The sequence below is a fragment of the Apodemus sylvaticus genome, chromosome 16, assembly GCF_947179515.1.
Source record: "Apodemus sylvaticus chromosome 16, mApoSyl1.1, whole genome shotgun sequence".
NCBI lineage: Eukaryota > Metazoa > Chordata > Mammalia > Rodentia > Muridae > Apodemus > Apodemus sylvaticus.
The window spans coordinates 77,917,936-77,938,526 of record NC_067487.1 but is presented as its reverse complement, the minus strand read 5'-3'; the positions used below and the strand labels follow the sequence as shown (position 1 = coordinate 77,938,526).

The 20,591-nt window shown below is 39.5% G+C and overlaps 1 protein-coding gene across 8 annotated transcripts in view; it reads left to right on the top strand.

Moving 5' to 3' along the window:
- Nucleotides 1–20,584, top strand: part of Mef2c (myocyte enhancer factor 2C) — a 144,315-nt gene extending 123,731 nt beyond the window's left edge. For 6 of the 8 annotated variants that reach the window (XM_052160027.1, XM_052160030.1, XM_052160024.1 and 3 more), the window contains 4 exons: nucleotides 6,556–6,728; nucleotides 9,189–9,318; nucleotides 9,880–10,015; nucleotides 15,828–20,584. In XM_052160027.1, coding sequence (XP_052015987.1) covers nucleotides 6,556–6,728; nucleotides 9,189–9,318; nucleotides 9,880–10,015; nucleotides 15,828–16,149 — 761 coding nt within the window. In that variant the 3' untranslated portion in view covers nucleotides 16,150–20,584. The remainder of the gene's footprint in view (nucleotides 1–6,555; nucleotides 6,729–9,188; nucleotides 9,319–9,879; nucleotides 10,016–15,827) is intronic. The other 2 variants (XM_052160029.1, XM_052160028.1) reach the window with 1 other exon arrangement.
- The last annotated feature ends 7 nt before the right edge of the window (nucleotides 20,585–20,591 follow it).

Sequence of the window (20,591 nt, the reverse complement as noted above, 5' to 3'; positions counted from 1 at the left end):
CAGGGCTTCTTCAATCGAAGGCAACAGTTCTGTCCCTAGGCTACCATCGCAATATCATTGTTACTATCTGCAGTGTTCTCTAATGTGGCCTTCAAAAGTTCTACATCTCCTTGGGCTTAGAGTAGCTAAGGCTCGTGCCCCCACTCTCACAGTTCTCTTCCTTTGTGATCCTCCAGAGTAGGACAATGTGTAAAAGCCTTTCAATTTAGATCCTGATCTAGGCAGCTTAGGCAGGGTATGGACACACTGCTGGAGTTCCGCATTATGCTCCCATAGCTGTGTGCTTCTTTGATGCTGAGCAGGCCACTAGACCTCCCTGTTCTTTGCGCTCTTTTTCCATTATGCAAATAATAACATACTTTTAACATCTCACAGAATTATTCTTGTCAGGATTAATGGTCTTTTCTGTCCATGTTTGGACAGAAATACCAGCTACGTGGCGATTATGGGGTACTTGGAATTACTGTGGGGAGATGTGTGTGTTCTTGACATCAGATGGTTGACAGATGAAGCCTCGAGGTGTTTGCTGTTGTTGCTATTGTTATATGGCCAGTTGACAAAGTGTGCCTCTGACTCACATTACACCGAGGCTTCTCTTGCCTAACACAATACTGCGAAGGCAAAAGCTCTCTCCAGTTGAAGGAACTTTGATAGAAGCTTCATTAGCAGCTGAGTTGATCTGCTCTGGCTCTCTCCATGGCCAGCTCCTGACGGCCAGTATACTCGCCATCCTGCCTCGCCTGATGCTTAGTGTGCTCTGTACATCAACTTCCCTGACAGCAGCCTAACCCACTTTAAGGATTTGTCTCATAACATACCAAGTTATGCTTCCGGTGCTAACCACTCAGAAGCTTTTCCTGGCTGCACATCTCCTAGAGGACAGTAAGAGTTCAATATGGCGCTAACATGTTCCAAGATACTGCATTGTCTAACCCACGTTTTCTATTGAAAACTGCATATTCTAAAACAGCTAGTATTTTACCTTCACAGAATACTTCTCAAATTGTCAGGATCCAGCAGCCTCATGGTTTTGTGCTCCCTGTCTCTGAAAAGTCTTTCTTAACCTTCTAACCCTATTTCCCCTTAGTGGACACTGTCCACCATTGCTAACAAAGTTTTACTTAAGAAAATCTTTGAGAGTTACATTAAGAGAGACTTGTTTCTGGGCTTCCATGCCATACGCTTGCTAGCTTGTTTTATTGGAACAGTTGGCCACCAACGTGTAATGATGATCCAAATGGAAAAGTTTTGCAAGCAACATTAAGAGGAGAGACCCTCAGAGACTAAGTTTAACAAGTCATTACAATTCAGTTCACCTCCTGTTCCCTTGTAACTTCCTTCTTGGTGCCAGTTTTGAGTAATTCCTAACCCTCTAGCTTACTTTGCATGTTTCTCTAATACATGAAACATTACACAAATGACCAGTCCCATAGTAACTGCCTCTAATTGCAGCAGAAAGTTGGAGAAGGTTTAGTGCAATATAGACAGAACTTATCTGAGGGGCACCGTGAAAGAGTTGCCACTGGAGCTGATCCTTAAAAGACAAATGTGAATAAAACAGGGGAGTGAGCACTGCCAGTCCTTGAACTAACAGAGAAAAGACTCAGGTATGTTCAGAGGATGTGGGCTTGGCTGATGCCATTGGAAATTAGGTTAGACAGCACGAGTCTAAGACAGAAAGCCACGAGAGACAGGCAGTATACTAATTCAAGGTACGTCAAACAGTATGTGAAGAAAGAGAACTGATCAGAAGGCCAGTTTAGAATGATGTCGCCAAATATGCTAGCCAGCATCACACATCTACACAGAAGCTTGCGTGCAGCTCAGACGTTCCTAAAGCTCAATTTAGGATACTGAGAGGAACCCTTCAGCTAGAGAATAGAGAACAGTGGGAGGACTTTGAAAGACTTGGTCAAATGAAGATTGAAGCCTATATTTAAAAAAAAGATTAAAAATAAAAAATGCAGGCAGGCCTTTCTTTCTTAAGAAAATTGGACAAGATTGGTTATCTTATAGAATATAGAGATGGAGGAAAGAGAGCAAAAAATAGCCTCAGGCCCAAATAATAGTTTCAGCTCTGTGCTTATTAATATGATGTGCTTTTATTTATAATTGGAAGTTAAAACAAGCAAAGAATAAATGACAAGGCTCATAATGCCTAAATGTCCAAACATAAGGAAGTGTGGCACTGTGGTTCAGAGGAGAGCATGCTTAGCAGAGCGCTGTGTGACACAGCCAAGAGCCGGCCTCATAATGTCTGCAGCCAGGAGTGCGTCCTCAACACGTACAGCTCCCTAAAGGAGGCGTGAGTAACGCCAAATAAAGTAGAAAAGGCAGAAAAGCAATTATTATTATTATTTTTTTTTTTTTTTGGTTTTTCAACACAGAGTTTCTCTGTGTAGCTCTGGCTGTCCTGGAACTCACTCTGTAGACCAGGCTGGCCTCGAACTCAGAAATCCTCCTGCCTCTGCTTCCCAAGTGCTGGGATTAAAGGCGTGCGCCACCACTACCCGGCAGCATTTTTAACTGTGCTGAAAAATTACCTCTCTATTTGAAATCTTGACTATTTACACTGCTTTTGTTGTTTATTACATACTTGTAGATGCAGAGGTGGAATCTGTTATCCTTCATGTGGCTACATCATGAAAGCCTAAATTGTTTCATGAGAAACAATATTTTTAATCAAATGAAACTATAAAACCTTCATTGGACTCTAAACTCAGTCTGTCCCTCATTTTCCTATAATCTATAATCAGGAAATCCATTTACCATACATTATAATTTTTGTCCTTTTAAGTGGTCAGAGGAATGTGACATCTGCATACGGTCACGTCTAAATTGATAATTGTCCAAGTTGGAGTATAATTTTAAAACATAGCATCAAGAAAGTTGAATCTGTATATTAGAAGGTTGTTGAGAGGTGGTGTTTCCCACCTCCTGGGCCCCTGAAGTTAAGTGTGACCATGCTCTCTGGTGAATTTATCTTAAGGTGGGACCTCAGCCTCCACACAGGCCAAAGCGTTCTGAGTGAGAAGGAGGCTGCGGTTTCCCAGCCGACTTAAATGCAGGCTCTTCTTAGCAATAAGCCACACACATGCATTCATCATTGACTTCCAAATGATAGGTTTCAATATCACTGGTCTAGGGTCCACAGACTCACATTCCTGAATCTATATTATGCCAAAAGAATAACAATTTGGTGGCTGGAAACAGAAATGGTTATTATACTGCTCCAAAATGCTAGCTGGCACAATATTCTAAAAATAGCAGAAATTCACTCATAAAAAAAAATAACATTTATTTGTTCATAAAAAAAATAACTTCATATTCCAAAAATATAAGTGTAAGAAGTGTCATGCTTAACTGTCATCTATCCTTCTGCTTTTGAAATGACTTGGTTAATTTTCCATTTGATTGTTTATTTAAGTCAGATCTCGCATGGGGTTAACATGTACATGACACCTTTAAACTATGTAACTAATCTTCTAAAATAGTGTAATTTCCACATAGCAGCACATATTTCAGGAGAGACATAGGATGCTTTTGATTCTGTTTTTTACTTCTGAGGTGTTTACTGAGGGAGAAACCATGTGTGTGTGCTTCCTTTTCCTCCAAATCGCTGTTTGAAAACGTGGCAGAGAGACTGGGGCTGGTTTGGGACTGTCTCTGAGCTTGCCGTGGAAAATGTTTTTGAAGAGGCGTTGTGCACAGCCTCTGTGCAGCTCACTACTTTCTCACACTGGCCCCGTGCTTGTCCTATCTTAGGACAGCACATGTCATGAAGTGGTTTTACTTCCTTTTAGCAGAATTACTCCTCCATGCAAACCAGCATCAGCGTCTACCCAGGCAGGATTTTAGTTTCTTCTCATTCGTTCAGGCTTCACTGCCCTGCTCAACTGACATTTCTTCTTCTTCTTCTTTTGAAATTACTTGGCTAATTTTCCATTTGATTGTTTATTTAAACCAGATCTCTCAGAGGGTTAACATGCACATGACATGTGTCAGTGTGTGTGTGTATATGTATGTGTTTGTGTGTGTGTGTGTTTGTGTGTGTATGTGTGTGTATGTGTGTGTGTGTATGTGTGTGTGTGTGTGTGTGTACTTCAGCAGGCAAGAATGCACACTGCAAATGTCTTAGCCTCTTTTCCTTTTCTTGTAGGTGACTCTACAATTCAGTCAAAGGCCCTAACACAGAACAATGTTCGAGGGTGACCCATTAAAAACAGACGTCCCCTGTGCATCTTAGCTCACCCATTATCTTTCTTACAGAAGACAAATTGTTTATATTTCTTTTAGTGAGAAAGGGTAAATGTATTGTTTCATACAAGAACTTTTACCATCAAACACTGTCCAAATTAACTGTAACAGATAATTTGGGGTTTGAGATATTTAGCTAGCTATAATTTAACAACTTTTCTTGATGTTTTATTATAGAAGACTAATTTGTATTCAAATTCAGTACAAATTTCTTAAACAACGACTTTGTAGTTGGCACATGTTTTGGGGGTGTTTCATTTGTTTTGTTTTCATTTTGCCTCAAGATACTTGCTAATTTTTATCCATAATCCAATTGCAAGATTGAACCTTGAAAAGTTTTCATATATTCGGCCTATTTATTTATTCATAAAACAATGCAGGTAAATGAGTTGATATGAAGAACTAGTGTGTTTTGGACAACATGACCCAAAACTATTTAATTTAAAGAGTCCCTACAGGGATAGTTTGGGAAGAAATGAGCCAATATGGGGTAGAAGGAACAAGAGAGGGTGAATTTATTAAACTATATTATATGAATGTGCAAGCATGTCATAATGAAACCATGACTTTGCCCAATTAAAATTTACGTAGTTTCCATAAATATCTCCTAGAAACAGTCTGTGCTTTCCCTTACCAGCTCCTTGTTTTCCTTCTGAAACCATTGCTATAGTCTCAAGAAAGATCCATACACCCAGGCTTTCCCTAGACCACCTCTGCCAGGGCATGTAGATGTCTAACTGTTCAGGGACCAGTTCTATCGCTGTTCCGAAACTCTGGGTGGTCTCCATTTCTAAGATATCATCATAAAATTTGAAGTCTCCACTGACCAACTTCTTCAAAGAGCACCTTCAAAGAGAACCCTGTTTTCATTGGCTCCTTTGTAAACAGATCCCTCCCAGCTTTCTTAAGGATGCTGGGTAAAATCCTTCCTCAGCCCTCCCCCTTCCCAGCTACCCAAGTCAGCAGCCTAACTACCCCTTCTTCTCTTTTTTTGAAATATGCATTCTTTCCTATCTCTTCCTAAACATGCATTAGGTAATCTCTTCTCCCATAGATAGCGAATAATGTATAATCCATATTAAACTACAGGCAGTTTGCCCTTGGTTTTCTCGTTTGTTTGTACGTGTTCCACAAGTATGCATTGCTTAACTCCAAAGAAATTTCAGAGCCCTCCAAGGCTGTTTTTGCCTTCTTACTGAGTACATAGCCCATGGTCTCATTCTTGTAAGGTAATATATAGTTGTTTTTTATAATGTTGATAATGATGACTATAACAAGAGCGTTTAACCAGCTTCTTTAATGATGCTCAGAAGACACCTATCTAGTTTTCTAGGCAGCATTATTGAATCCAGCAGTGGGTTTCTCCTATTCTCCCTCAGGAAACCAACAGATAACTTTCCAGGTGGGCTCCTACTCCACTTCAAGATGACTTTCCAACCAACTCCTCAGCTGTTTCTATTGGGGGTAGTGTATTTTAAACATGGAAAGTGGAGGCTTTCAAATACCTACTTTCTTACTAGGAGCCTAATTATCAGATTCTGAAAGAACCTTAAATCTTCACAATTAGTGACTCTCCCTGTGTCTGAATGAGTCAGCACTTCCCTGGAGGCGCCGTAGCTTCTGTGCCTGAGGACTGTCACTTTGAAGACTTTCGAGCAGGAAAGGCTGTGTGCTGAACTTGGTGAGGAGGGTAAACTCAAATAAGAAAGGCCATGGAGAGAGAGCATTCACTTAGAGTGGAGGAGACTGAAGAGCAAAATGTGCGCATAGCTTTCCTTCCTCCCACCCACCCTAGAAATTACAGCCTTGGTGCCATGCCCGTCTTCATCTGAGGACACACAGACACACAGAATCAAACCCAAACCAAAGAACTGGAAGGATGAGTCACTGCAGCCCAACGCCTCCAAACTTGTCAATTAAGTGCAGGACCAGTTCTGCACTTGTCTTAGATCCTGAGCTGTCTGTCAGACTCTCTTCCAGGGGGTAGAAAATAACAATAACAACAGTAAATGATAATAATAATAACTTTAAAAGCATGTGCTATGTAGATTTCTGGTCAAGTTAACAAACATTTGCTTTCCTCTTATAAAATAAAAAGTTGTAATATCCTTTCAGAAGTATATGAAACAATTCGCTGGCAAGCTGCCTTTCACACAAAGGTTAAACCAGTTGGCCTTCACGTGTTGATTTGTGTGACTCACAGCCTGCCTTAGCCTTTTATCCTCAAACCAGCGCTCTTTAGAAACACGCATGTGCCTCCATTTTCCCTCTGAGCTCTGTTCTCTCTTGTGCTAACAGGGAATGGATACGGTAACCCCCGGAACTCGCCAGGCCTGCTGGTCTCACCTGGTAACCTGAACAAGAACATACAAGCCAAATCTCCTCCCCCTATGAATCTCGGCATGAACAACCGAAAGCCAGATCTCCGAGTTCTTATCCCACCCGGCAGCAAGAACACGATGCCCTCAGTGGTAATACACAGCTCTGTTCTTAATTCACATTGATGATATCTTATCTGTATTTGCTAATTGTCTATATAGGAATTTCTTAGGACATTACAGATGATTAACACTACTGACTGAGGACTTTTTTTAATCGTATTGATGGGGTTGTTGTCACTAATTTTGCATTTTTCTTTTCTATATTAAAAAAAAATTCCAAGAAACTCTCCTTTTGGATTGTCTTTCTGGAATAAGAAAAAACATTTCTTCCTATGGCTGTCTGTTTATACTTAGAAAAATAATTCTAACCCTGATCAAATCATATTCCATAGGAAAAGTAATTATGAGGTGTTTCAGGATAGAATTTTTATATTATTGAGCTATTTCTGTTCTCGGGATGCTAATTGATAGTGAAAAATACTTTCCCTGATTCCTCAATGAAATTTCTTACATTAATTGGAAATCCTTTCTTAGATATTATTTCTTTAATACCTCATATATTGTATGTCTTTGCATTGTCTCAGTTAATCCTTGCCTATTGTATTTTATGAAAATTACTCTCAGAACCCAAGAAATTTTGAGAACTAATGTTACATTTTAAACCAAAAAAAGTAGTAGCATGCTTTTAAGTGAAAATATAGAGATATAAAATATAAATTTAAGCATATGTAAAATCTCATGTTATATCATTTTCTTATTCTAAGATGAACATAAGATGAACAGAATATTGTGGTATCAAGCTCAAAAACAAAGATAAGTTGTAGCTAGGTAGGTAGGTACATAGATGATAGATAGATAGATAGATAGATAGATAGATAGATAGATAGATAGATCAATAGATGACAGAGTGGTCTCCAAATTAGCAAAACTTAACAATGAGACTATATATAACAAAGACTTAGTAGATAGATTTAAATTATTCTACAAATATTTCTCTCTGTTTTGTTTTGCTTTGGTTTGCTTTTTTTCTTCAGAGTTCTCTGTTCTGTGCCATACTTAGGAGTAAAAGAGTCCTGTGAAGTGACTGGTTTATTATTACATTCATTTTGTGAATCTAGCTAAAATCAAATAACATCTGACATTCCCTTTAGAAAAGCCTGGGTGTAAGAAATAAAACCTCCCACAGCGATGCAGTGATGCAGTGAGTGTGGGGCGGGCGGGGCCAGCACTGTCTCTCAGCGAGCTTACCCCACAGCCCCAAAACTGATGCATCCCATGCAAGTGACAGATCAGCTCTCTCTCTCTCTCTCTCTCTCTCTCTCTCTCTGACAGGTGTGACTCCCTTTCCCTCTAGCAAGTAGGGTTTAAAGTAAATTCCTGTCATCTTTTTATCAAATCGGTGCACAACAGTAATCAGGGAGACACTGACCTGTGCTGCAGAGCATAGGCTGTCTCCAGATAGACAAGGAGCACCTCACTAAGGGAGACAAAGAATGTCTTTGTTAAGGAGTTGTCTTTGGCATCCGGTTCGCAATGCTGTTTAAACTGTTGTGTCTATCAGAAGATGCTTCCCTTTTGCTGAAAAGATTTTCACAGTTAAAAGTATTTACAGACACTGATTAATAAACTCCTTCCCCCCTTCCCCATGCTCTCAGTCTGAGGATGTGGACCTGCTGTTGGTAAGTGGGAAGGAGGTGTCCGTCGAAGAGCATTCTAGGAAAGATAACAGAACTACTTCAGTGATCAAAAGGAAAGATTTTAAAACTTACCTCACTAGGGTATTGATTACGATCAAACACCTAGATCAAACCTCTGGAATCATTGACAGTCTGTGGAAAGGCATATCTTGTTTTGTGGGCCTTTTATTCCTCTGTCCCGACCTTTCAATTAGAGGCCATGTTTTAAATATTAAGACTGAACTTACTCTAAAATCTAAACACAAAAGTGTATCTTTAGTTATTAAGCAGTATAATGCATATTCTTTCAAGATTTAAAATACCATTATTTTGAGTGTATTCATCTCTTACCTCCTGGCTATTAGGAGTTAAATACTGGCATTAGCTACTATGCTATCCTTTTGCAAGGATGTCTAGAAGCAGAAGAAAGTGGTCACAGCGCCACCTGCTGGTCATAATGTAGCATAAACCATATCTGTCAGCTCTGCTGTACATAGACTGATCAAAATCACCATGGTTGATTTTAATTTTTTAATTTGCATTTGAATAAAAACTGAAACAATAGCAGTACAGTATACATATTTCATCAGTTCTCAACATAGTCTGTTTTTACCCATAATAAAGCTATGGTACTTGTTACTAGTTCAGTTGCCTAGGAGATACTGATGTAATGGGTTACTATGGCAACAGCTGGTCTCTTGAAGGATTGTAAATGATAGGGTTGGCAGAGTTCATAGAGACACATGTTAAATGATTAATTTCATGAGCTTTGTACCAACTTATTTCTTTATGTGAAAAAAACTAATAGTGAGACCTAATATTTTTAACTTTTTAAAATCTGCCACCAATAATATCCTTTTATTTATTTTAAAAGAATCAAAGGATAAATAACTCCCAGTCAGCTCAGTCATTGGCTACCCCAGTGGTTTCCGTAGCAACTCCTACTTTACCAGGACAAGGAATGGGAGGATATCCATCAGCCATTTCAACAACGTATGGCACTGGTGAGTAGTTTGGCTATGTACAAATATTACAGTAAACACTTTAAAAAGCATATTTTACAAGTTATTTTCTTTGCCCTGTTGGGAGCTCATGTGGCATCTGTGTCCAGAATGCACAGTACCAGCACCTCTGTCTTACTCAGTGATCTACAGTGCTCCTTTCTAAGTGCTGGGAAATTTTATTTGCCCAAATTGAATTCAGTATTTCAAGGAAACTGAGCTACTATCTCTTTAATACAGTAGAAAGCGCTCTTTCTTGAAGACTTTTCATTTAAAACCTATTTCTAGACCATAAAACATGTAGATACTTTACACTTTTAAACAGAGTTAGTACAATATGTTAACGTTGTAGGTTCTATTACTTGGGGGTCTATTGTGATATTCTTACTCAGATGGATAATATTTTTCTTTTTAAATTCAAATCATGCCTGGGGTTTTATTTCCTTCTTTACCCAAATCGAAAACTTTGACTTAAAGTATGTTTTAGAGGTTGAAACTGTGTGATCTTGCCATCTGACAGTCTCCTAACTCGGTGTCTCCTCTTGCTGCTCCTCGCTCGTCTAGAGTACTCTCTGAGTAGCGCGGACCTGTCGTCTCTGTCTGGCTTCAACACCGCCAGCGCGCTCCACCTCGGCTCCGTCACGGGCTGGCAGCAGCAGCACCTCCACAGCATGCCGCCATCTGCCCTCAGTCAGCTGGGGTAAGCAACAGTTCCGTCTTTATGGTATAACCAGAGACTGTAGCGTTTACGGGATTAAGTAAACTCTTCAGCAATGTGCTGTCATGCCCATTAAAGCCATGACATTTGATTGCCCAGAAAGTCACTTTCTGATCCTTCCTATGTTTGTTGGTGAAGGGCAAGTGCTAATGGTTAGTCACAATCTTCATAGTCTTTCCTTTATGCTGGAGGGTCTGTTTCGTCCTCCTGTGGAGGTTTGGGTTAGATTTCTGAAATTTTATGTAAAATGTGGAGGTACTTATAATTTTTTACATTTTTGAGCTGAGGCTCTCATTTAGCACAAACGACATGATTTCCTCTAATGTGAACCTACTGTTCATAGAATCAACTGTTGAATTTCTATACAGGCTTTAAATATGTGTAACATACAATAGCATAGTTGTCTAGCTATTTCCATTGTATTAAAATATATGCACAAATACTAATTAGCACATCCAGTACTAATTACTGAATATTAGGCATAAAAATAACTTTTGTTGTTTTCTGGTCAAAGTATGTATCTTTCTGCCCTCTTGTGGTCACTTTGAGGTATATCTTTGTCATAGATGACTTCTGTCATTTATCTGTAGAGAAGTTCAAACTCAAATATGGCCTGAATCCACAATTCAAATCATCCCTGGGGTTTTATTTCCTTCTTTACCCAAATGGAACACTTTCGTGTAAGAGTTAAACCAGACACATCACTTTAATTTGAACTAATAATTCCAGCACTCAATTAGTCTTCAAAAGAAAATGGAATATATCTGCTTAAAGATAAATTATCCTATTTTAGAAACACCCTATATACCCACCCCACTTTCTTTCAGTTTTCTACTAAGTCATCTTATATAAGCATCACTAATTGTTACTATAACCTCAGTGTTCTTGCCCCGTCCTGTCTCCCCTCCACCACTGAACATCATTTGGTGTGGCTATAACATAGATCAGAGTTCTGAGGTATCATTCAACAGTCACGACTTACCATGGCCATCCCACTGACTGACTCATCTCTGTCATGGAAAATCTAACCTTCTGTGTGCACAGTAAAGCAAATTTGCATTGCATTACAGCTGTGCTTTCCTGAGAGAGTGTTGACATTAAAGATGTATGAAGGTTTTTTTTTTAACATTTTCTACATTTTACATTTTTTACACTGAGTTTTTCATTTTAAGACACTTAAATTTTTCCTCCAGTGTTAATTATGTAAGTAGATTCTGGTTGCAGTAACTTTTTTTCTGATGGTACATAACACCATCCCCATGAGTTTATATACATATTCACAATGTTATACTGGCCTACTTCTGATCAATAATAAAAGGAATTGTTCATTTCTCATCTTTCACAAAATCCATCTATTATAGCACTAAATTCCATCCTCCTGAAAGATATTATACATATCAAAAAGCCCTTAAGGGCCAGCCAGATGGTTCACAGGCAGAAGCTGCTTGTCACCAAACTTCACTTAACAGCCGTGGCAACCTACCCGACTTGGGTTGCTGGGATCGACATGGTGGAAGAAGAGGACCAGCTACTATAGATGTCCGTTTACTTGCACTCACATACACAAATAAGTAAATATCCAATAAACATTTAAGTCACACCATTTCATTAGAATACGGCTTTTCAGTTTGCTTGTAATGCCAGACATTTTTAGTTATAAGGTTATACACATATTTGTTATTTTGAGCATACCCACATTTTTAAAACCCATCACATGGAGAAAACATAATTTCTATTAGGTATAAATGAAAAGGGAGGGAGTGGAACCCCAGCCTGGAGGAAACAACTGCTGAAGGAGCCTGGGACTCTCTCCCTGCTGTTTCTTTCATAGTTTGAGTTTAGTGTATGATGTGCACTTGCTTAATCATGTCCCTATGCCTCAGAGTGGAGCAGCCTGCATGTCTTCACTGCCAGCACCGCCCCCCTCTCCCTCTTCTGTCACCTTCAAGTTCTCCCTAGTTCTCTTTCACGGTGGCTTCTTGAAAGGTGACTTCAGATGAGCTGTCTCAGCGCCTTACAAACTGTTTTGTAGAAAACCCCAAGTTCTAATGTTTCTGTAAAATAAAGTATATAAACATGTTTAGTTTCCAAGAGAATGAATCAGTTAAGGCTAAAGGGACTGATGTTTCCCAAGTCAAATCATCTCACAGACCTGCACCTAGTGCCCATCCTCTGGATAGGAACTGTATTTTAAACAAAGAATGAGATAAATTTTTAGCTCCACTAAAGTTAGTACACCCAGAAACCTAAAATGGCTACTGTAATTCCCTCTCCAAATTGCAAAAGTGTAAAAGAACACTTCATATTTGTCTGTGAAGAAAAAAGTTCTCTTTGTCCTTTATAGTGCTGTCTTCAAGGCTAGACTTTATAAACTATGCAGTACTCATTTTACCCAGTGAGCTTAGATGAGAAGCATACGTTAATTCTATGTAGAAAGAGATGTGCTGGAGGGGAATTCAACATTTTAGAGGAAGACCCTTGACTTTTAAATGCTTTTGATTGCTGTCCAAAAAAAAAAGGACAACCTGCTTTCTGGACAATGTTTTCCAGAAAAGGGACAATATTTTGTTGTTTTTGTTGATGATGATGATGATGATGATGATGGTGATGGTGATGGTGATGCAGGACTCTATCCATACTGAGAAGGGAGTTGGGGGTGGAGGTCAGATGGAATAAATACTACTCTTAAAGGTTAGGCCCAAGGTCTGGGTGTGGTCTCAAGTCAGTGCCTTATATAGTAAGTACCAGGCCAGCCAGGGATGCACTGCCTGGACAGACAGTGTCTCAGCAACTAGATGTGTTTGCTAGTCTGGCAGAAGACTCAGTGGCCATGTCAGGTGGTTCACAAATGCCTGTAACCCTAGCTCCAGAGAATCCAGCACCCTCTCCTGACCTCCTCAGACACCTGCACACATATGCCCAAACTCACACATGATATACACATAAATAAAAACCAATCGATCTTTTTAAAAAAAAAGATTAGGCTAATTGAGTTCTATTTGCACACCTATCATCCCAGCACTTAGGAGGCTGAGGCATTTGAGGCCAGACTGGCATATGTAATGAGACTCTGCCTCACAGAGGCAGAAAAAGTAAATATAGTAAGAAAAACTGATTTTTTGGGGGTGCAGAGTGAGAGGAACTTAAATACAACTTTCCACATTTTATCTCTGAGCCATTTGAAGGAAGTGTAGCTTTCTCAGCTTAAAATCCTCTAGAGTGGATCAGAAGTCACTCCGAGGACCTGACAAGGGACCCGCAAGTCTGACCCTGCCTGCTCTGCCTACCTCTATCCCAGTCGCTCACACTTGTAGTCTCACAATTATCTACAGCTATATTTGGTTCCCAAGAACAAACTAGCATATGTGCAGTTACGTGGTATTAACGCTGCCTTCTCTTGGCAAGAAAGTACCTGGTACTCTGGTAGCAGAGATTAGTCAGTCTATGTTGCAGGCTGTGCTACAGTGCAATGAACTGAGCTGAAGACCCCGTATAGAGTTCTGTGCTGCAAATGTAGTTCCAGCAGCTACCCAGCTCAGAATAAGCTTGTACGGTCAAATGGAAGCCCGCCACCAGAGAAGTTGTTGCAGTCATGGAAAAGAATTACCAACAAATAAATACTCCATCTTTTGTGAGGAGCAAGATGCAGTGAGACTTCTGCATGGTCATTGATCCTGGGAAATGAAACAAATAAAAGGATAATTCATGTTTCTGACGACATTAAAGGCACATCATATTGTTCATACTACTTTTAAGTTAATTTATACAGACAAATTACCTGTGTAACCCAACTCACTGAAGTTTTAGAAGTGTCCCATTCTATTATACTTAGAGAAATAGAAGCTAAATGTCAAAGAGTGAAGAAAAGTATTCATTGATATGCTGTGTCATTTCAAGTCTCCTAATTAACATTCATTATTAAGCGTTTGTATGATCCACAGCAGAAGCATTTAATTAAATGTTAGTGAAATGGTTTTTCTTACCCAGAGCCAGGAAAACTCTTTCTTCCTGAAATCAAAAGAGGATTTCCTCAAACATCAAAATGAATCATTAAGTAACTTTGAACTGGTATAAAATAGTCCACCATTATGGGGCCTTTGAAATATAGGTGTTTTCCTGTCCCCTCCATCTTAATATAATCTTGATTTAAAGACAGTTTAATTAAAAGTCTTAGAAAATCAGAGAACTAATATAGACTTAAAAAATAAGCTTCTGATTAGCAGTTTCACGGATAAACAGAGATTGAAAACTGTGGGCTCTGGGTTGGCATCTATATCTGAGTCCTCACACTGCCTAACAAAAAGGGCTCATTAAAACAGCAAAGCCCCCTTTATAATGCCCTCCATGTTAGCTCATCTACTAATAAGAAGGGAAAAGTCATTCCTTGCCAGTAGGTGGTGCTTTTGTATAAAACATTACTCAAAGATAAATTTGTTTCTGACTAATTTTCTATCTCTGTACGTCTCCCAAAAGGCCAGACCCAAGTTATTCCACTGTTGTCTCTGAAATACACTTGCCTTGTCAGTGTTCAGAAAGACACTGGCCCACATGTAGTTCTCTGTTAGAGAGCAGCATAACTGCATAGTTAATAGGTAGGCTTGCTTTAAAACCAGTGTCTCTGTACATATAATTGTTTTCTGTGAATATCCCACAATTAAAGAGACTAAAGTACTTTCTTGACAGTATAGTTGGATCAGAGTGACTCTGGATGTGCATGTCAGTGCAATCAGGAATCAGGAAGAAAACAAAACAAACAAGCAAAAACCTTGACACTGATGGCAGCTGATTGAGCACAGTTCACCCTGATCACAGACACTGTTCATCAGTCCAAACTGAAGTCTTAATGCTTTTCTCTTGGGCTAAAGGTTGTCCAAAGCCTCCCAGAACGCACTCTCTGGAAGTCAGTGACGATCAGAGTCACAGTAATACCACACCCCATCCTTCTTCCCACACCTTCCTTCACAAACAACAGATTCACCTGCTAGTACTAGTTATAAGTAAGAGAAGCAGCCCCTTAAGCTCCGGTTGTCACTGCTTCTTAGTCACGTTACGACTGAAGGAACTCTGAACCACAGACAGGATTTTCATCCCTCACAGCTGCCAATGGCAGAAAAAGTCCAGCTAGGTATCAGTTTTAGTGAGATGATTTTAAACCAGCTTTTAAATTTTCTGCAGCTAATATTCAGTCCTTTCCCCCTTCTTACCTCTCCTTCCCCTCCCAAGCTTTTAATCAGTTATATATCATTATACAGTGTTTGATGTGTTCTGTTCATTTGAGATTCAAACTGCTCACTTTCCCTTAGTAGTATAGATTTCCGTTTATATGGGCATATCAGTTGAAGGGAGAGAATTTTTTTTAACAATAACAAGTTTTTAAAAATAATCTCAAACATAGGCATTGGTAAAAGAAGAGCGTCCCATTCAAAATCAAACACCGTCTCCCAAGGCTCAGAAAACTAAAGATTGGAAATAGTATAGGGGAAAATTGCATGAACACAGAACGACTGTTGTGCCATGTCTTAATCCTCTATGAAAAGGTCATCTAGACAGTTACAGAGTTTCTTAGGAGCTGGAGATAATTCCTGAGGCCTGGGCCGTTGCGTAGTGCGTTTACCGCCAGGCACAGGCGTTCTCCCCATCTCCAGGCAGTGCCGCCGCCCCTCAGTGCCTAGCTGCACTCACAATGAGCATGCACTAGCGTCTATGCAAGTCTTTAAGCTGATATGTTTGTAATGTGAGTTCCGGGGCCTGCAGGCCTCCTCCATCTGTAACTGGGTTTCCTTTCCTCCTACAGAGCTTGCACTAGCACTCATTTATCTCAGAGTTCAAATCTCTCCCTGCCTTCTACTCAAAGCCTCAACATCAAGTCAGAACCTGTTTCTCCTCCTAGAGACCGTACCACCACCCCTTCGAGATACCCACAACACACGCGCCACGAGGCGGGGAGATCTCCTGTTGACAGCTTGAGCAGCTGTAGCAGTTCCTACGATGGGAGCGACCGGGAGGATCACCGGAACGAATTCCACTCCCCCATTGGACTCACCAGACCTTCGCCGGACGAAAGGGAAAGTCCCTCAGTCAAGCGCATGCGACTCTCTGAAGGATGGGCAACATGATCACATTATTACTTAATAGTTTTTTTTTTCTTGCAGTGTGTGTGTGTGCTATACCTTAATGGGGAAGGGGGGTCGATATGCATTATATGTGCCGTGTGTGGAAAAAAAAAAAGTCAGGTACTCTGTTTTGTAAAAGTACTTTTAAATTGCCTCAGTGATACAGTATAAAGATAAACAGAAATGCTGAGATACGCTTAGCACTTGAGTTGTACAACAGAACACTTGTACAAAATAGATTTTAAGGCTAACTTCTTTTCACTGTTGTGACCCTTTGCAAAATGTATGTTACAATAGATAGTGTCATGTTGCAGGTTCAACGTTATTTACATGTAAATAGACAAAAGGAAACATTTGCCAAAAGCGGCAGATCTTTACTGAAAGAGAGAGCAGCTGTTATGCAACATATAGAAAAATGTATAGATGTTTGGACAGACCCGGCAAGGGGTGGCCACTGGTAAATGTTAGGAACATGCCGGTCACCTAACATCCAAGCACGCTCACAAACCTGCAGGGCAAATCATTGGCGTACGGCACTCATCCAAAAGGATCAGAAACCGTTCAGAGAGGACCATACCTACTTTAAAAGAAAAGGAAAGGAAAAAAAGTGTGGCGTTTGAGAGCTAACATATTTAATTAAATAAATAAATCTGGGTCTGCATCTCTTATTAAATAAAAATATAAAAATATGTACATTACATTTTGCTTATTTTCATATAAAAGGTAAGAAAGAGTTTGCAAAGCATTTGTGGCTTTTTGTAGTTTACTTAAGCCAAAATGTGTTTTTCCCCTCGATAGCTTCGCTAATATTTTAAACAGTCCTGTAAAAACCCACAAAGGACTTTTTGTATAGAAAGCACTACCTAAGCCATGAGGAACTCCATGCTTTGCTAACCAACATAACTGTTTTCTCTTTGTAGAAGTTTTGTTTTTGAAATGTGTATTTCTAATTATATAAAATATTAAGAATCTTTTAAAAATCTGTGAAATTAACATGCTTGTGTATAGCTTTCTAATATATATAATATTATGGTAATGGCAGAAGTTTTGTTTTCTTAATAGCGGGAGGGGGGTATATTTGTGCAGTTGCACATTTGAGTAACTATTTTTTTCTTTCTGATTTCTTTTACTCTGCATACATTTTATAAGTTCATGGTCAGCTGTCAAAAGGATAAGCTGTGGGGTTAGAACATATTACATTGTAACATCCTAAATTGTTTTTAAAACGTCAGCAAACTATTGGGTCAACTGACATCCATTGTATATACTAATTGGTTTCTTTCAAACTATTTTTTTTTTGTTTTGTTTTGTTGGTTATTTTTCTTTTATTTTCAAAAGCAGGGCCCCTTTCAGATCTCTCCATCTCACCATGCATCTTGGAATTCTGTAAGTTTGTATCCTAACTTGCCCATATTCTAAATTTACACAGTTCATTTTCAGCCTTGAATTTGACGTTTCTTAGAAATATGCCCAGAGTAAGAAGCTGTGATGGAGCCTAAGTCCCGTAAGCTGGGCCCTAGGAACAACTGATGTGCTTTACTTGATGGATAAGTTAGAGAGTTCGGAAGTAGAACCACGTGGAAGACTGGGTGCGAGAGTGGAAGGAAACAGCTTAAGTTACGTAGTTACTTAGTGTCCACCTTCATGACTTTAACTGGCCCATAGCAATCTTGTCAGCAGTATAGGACTGTTGAACAGACTGGTGTGTCAGGACTCCCGAATGTCACTTCTGCATAAAGCATGTATGTCACCTATTTTTTTCTTCAATAAAGAGATTTAACAGCCATTTTAAGAAATCCCATTTAAAAAAAACCCTTTCTCTATGTCCCCTTTTTTCCAATTTTCAAGATAATTTAACTCTTGTCTAATATTCGTGTGTAAGGGATTAATTTTCAGACCTCTTAAAAAGTGAGTGCCATAAAGAGTCAATATATAGTGTTGAGGTGAAATTTCAGGCTAGGAATGATTCCCTTCTCTTGGAATGTGAAGATCTGTCGATTCATCCTGTCGTCAATGCTGATATACAGAACAGAGAATGAGGCAACATCAGTTCTGCTAGGTCACGTGTAGGATGTGCTTATCCAGTTTCCCCCCCTTTTACCTGCATAGTTGCTACGTGTTTCTCACTGTAAAAGGCTGCCGCTGGGTGGCAGAAACCAAAAGACCTTATTGATGAGGCTATATTTTTCTTAACTTGATCTGCAATCCAGAATTAGACCACAATGCACCTTTGGTTGTGTCCGTATAGGATGCTAGCCTGCCTTGTAGTAATGTTTTATATATTAAAATCAAAGTAAAGACATCAGCCATTTCATATATATTCCACTACTAAAGGTATCCATGGAACATGAAGACTAGTATTTATGCAGAAGCAAAACAGGAAACCATCCTTACAAACATGCTTACCTACACACCTGTGGCATGGTCATGTGTACACACAAACATGCACATAAAGTGAAAAAGAAAGTCCGCCATTATTCCACTCCAGACTTGACTCCATCCTGAGAATCCATGTTTATAACTAAATGTGTGTTAAATATGCAAGCATATCACAAATGTTCCTTGTCATTTCAAAGTGCATTTGTTCATCAAGATCAATAGCATCTTACCAGTGGGTGGGAAAGGGTCATATAAAAATATGAAGAAATAGCCATATTAAATTTTTACCTGCCATTTGCCTCCGCAACAAAGTGAGTGTACGTTCCTAACGCTAGAGCTAGAGAGAGCTCAGGTGCCAGCAGAAGCCTCCTCTATTATAGCAGTTCTGACAATAGCTTTTTTTTTTTTACAAACTCAAAAAGAACAGACTCACTAGAAAACTGGGTGCCAGTCACCTTGTCCCCACTACTGCACTCAAAGCAGGGGCAGATAGCAAAGGGATCATCTGAGAAATGTAGAGACGATTTAATGAGAAGCACAATTTTTATTGTGACCAGTCACGTTCTATAAACAGTCGCTGTCTGTCTCTGCCCTTGCCTTTTCTGTACCTCCCATTTCTTGTGTTTGTGAATCTAGTATGGATTTTAATCACACAAAGTTCTTTGTATCCAGAAGTCTGGGGCAGAGCTCTGGGGGATTATTATTTTGCATTACCTGGTCTACAGTAGCATCTTAGACAACATTCATCATTGCAAGTAGGAGGACTGAAAGTGGCATTTTACGTGGCTGCAAGTATTGTTATACCGAATCCTATTTTAAAAGAGTTTTGGTAACAGTGAGCTGAGAAATGCTGGTAATGGCGTGTAGCCGGTGCAAGACACACGGCCTGTGTCGGTTGTGTGAGCATTGCAGCCCCAGCAAGCCATGCGGCCTGTGGTTTGTGTGCACTAATGTGTGGAGACTGTTTATTTCAACCTTTTTAAAAATTGTGTTTTTAGTAAAATTGCTTATTTTTCCCAAAGGTGGAATTTAATGTTTTGTAATGACGAATATGAAAATGCCTGTCATCTTTAGATCATTGAAGGGTTAACTAACGTGAGAATTTCAAAACAAATTTCCATACACATTTAAAAAGAGTGTCTGCCCTCTCTCACTTCTCTGTATTTGTTTTCCGACATACTCTCCCTTTTTGAGATAGCATTTTGCTCCTTTGATCCCCTCTTTTTTGTCCCTTCAGAGAGTAAATGCTTTGTATTTCTTTCTTTAAAAAATTTACTTTAAAGAAGAAGCCACTTGAACCTTCAATAAAGGCTGCTGCCTGAGCGTGGCGTACGTCATCTGTTCTCGCCTCCGCCATCTGCTACGGTGTCGTCAGTCTATGGCGTTAATTTCCTGCCACTACAGATCTTTTGAAGATTGCTTGAATGCTGGTGTCTGTTAGAATGCTTCAGACTGCAGATGTAATTAAAGGCTTTTCTTACTATGTTTTAACCAAAGATGTGGAGCAATCCAAGCCACATATCTACTGCATTAAATTTGTCCATTTTGGTTATTCATAATTGGGTATTGCATTTTGCCTTCCCTGTTCATACCTCAAATTGATTGATACCTCAATTTAATTCAGAGAGGTTGGCTAAGTGATGGATTCAGATTGTGGTTTGGATGCAGCAATGTGCTCTTGGAGTAAGCAGACAAGTCACTGCAGGCACGGAGCTTGGATTGCTTCAGATGGTTTGCCGTATCGTTTTTCTTCCTTTTCCTTTTCTGGGGACTTGTTTCCATTCAATGACAATAATTAAAATAGCTTGTAACTGAGGGCATACAAGCATTTGCAACAAGTATTCAAATAGAGGCTCACAGCGGCATAAGCTGGACTTTGTCGCCACTAGATGACAAGATGGTACACCTAAGCTAACCACACGTGTGTATCTCAAGGGACTTAAATTCAGCTGTCTGTAGTGAATTCAAGTGGGAAATTTTCAAAAGTTTCTCCTGCTGGAAATAAGGTATAATTTGTATTTTGCAGACAATTCAGTAAAGTTACTGGCTTTCTTAGTGATACAGTG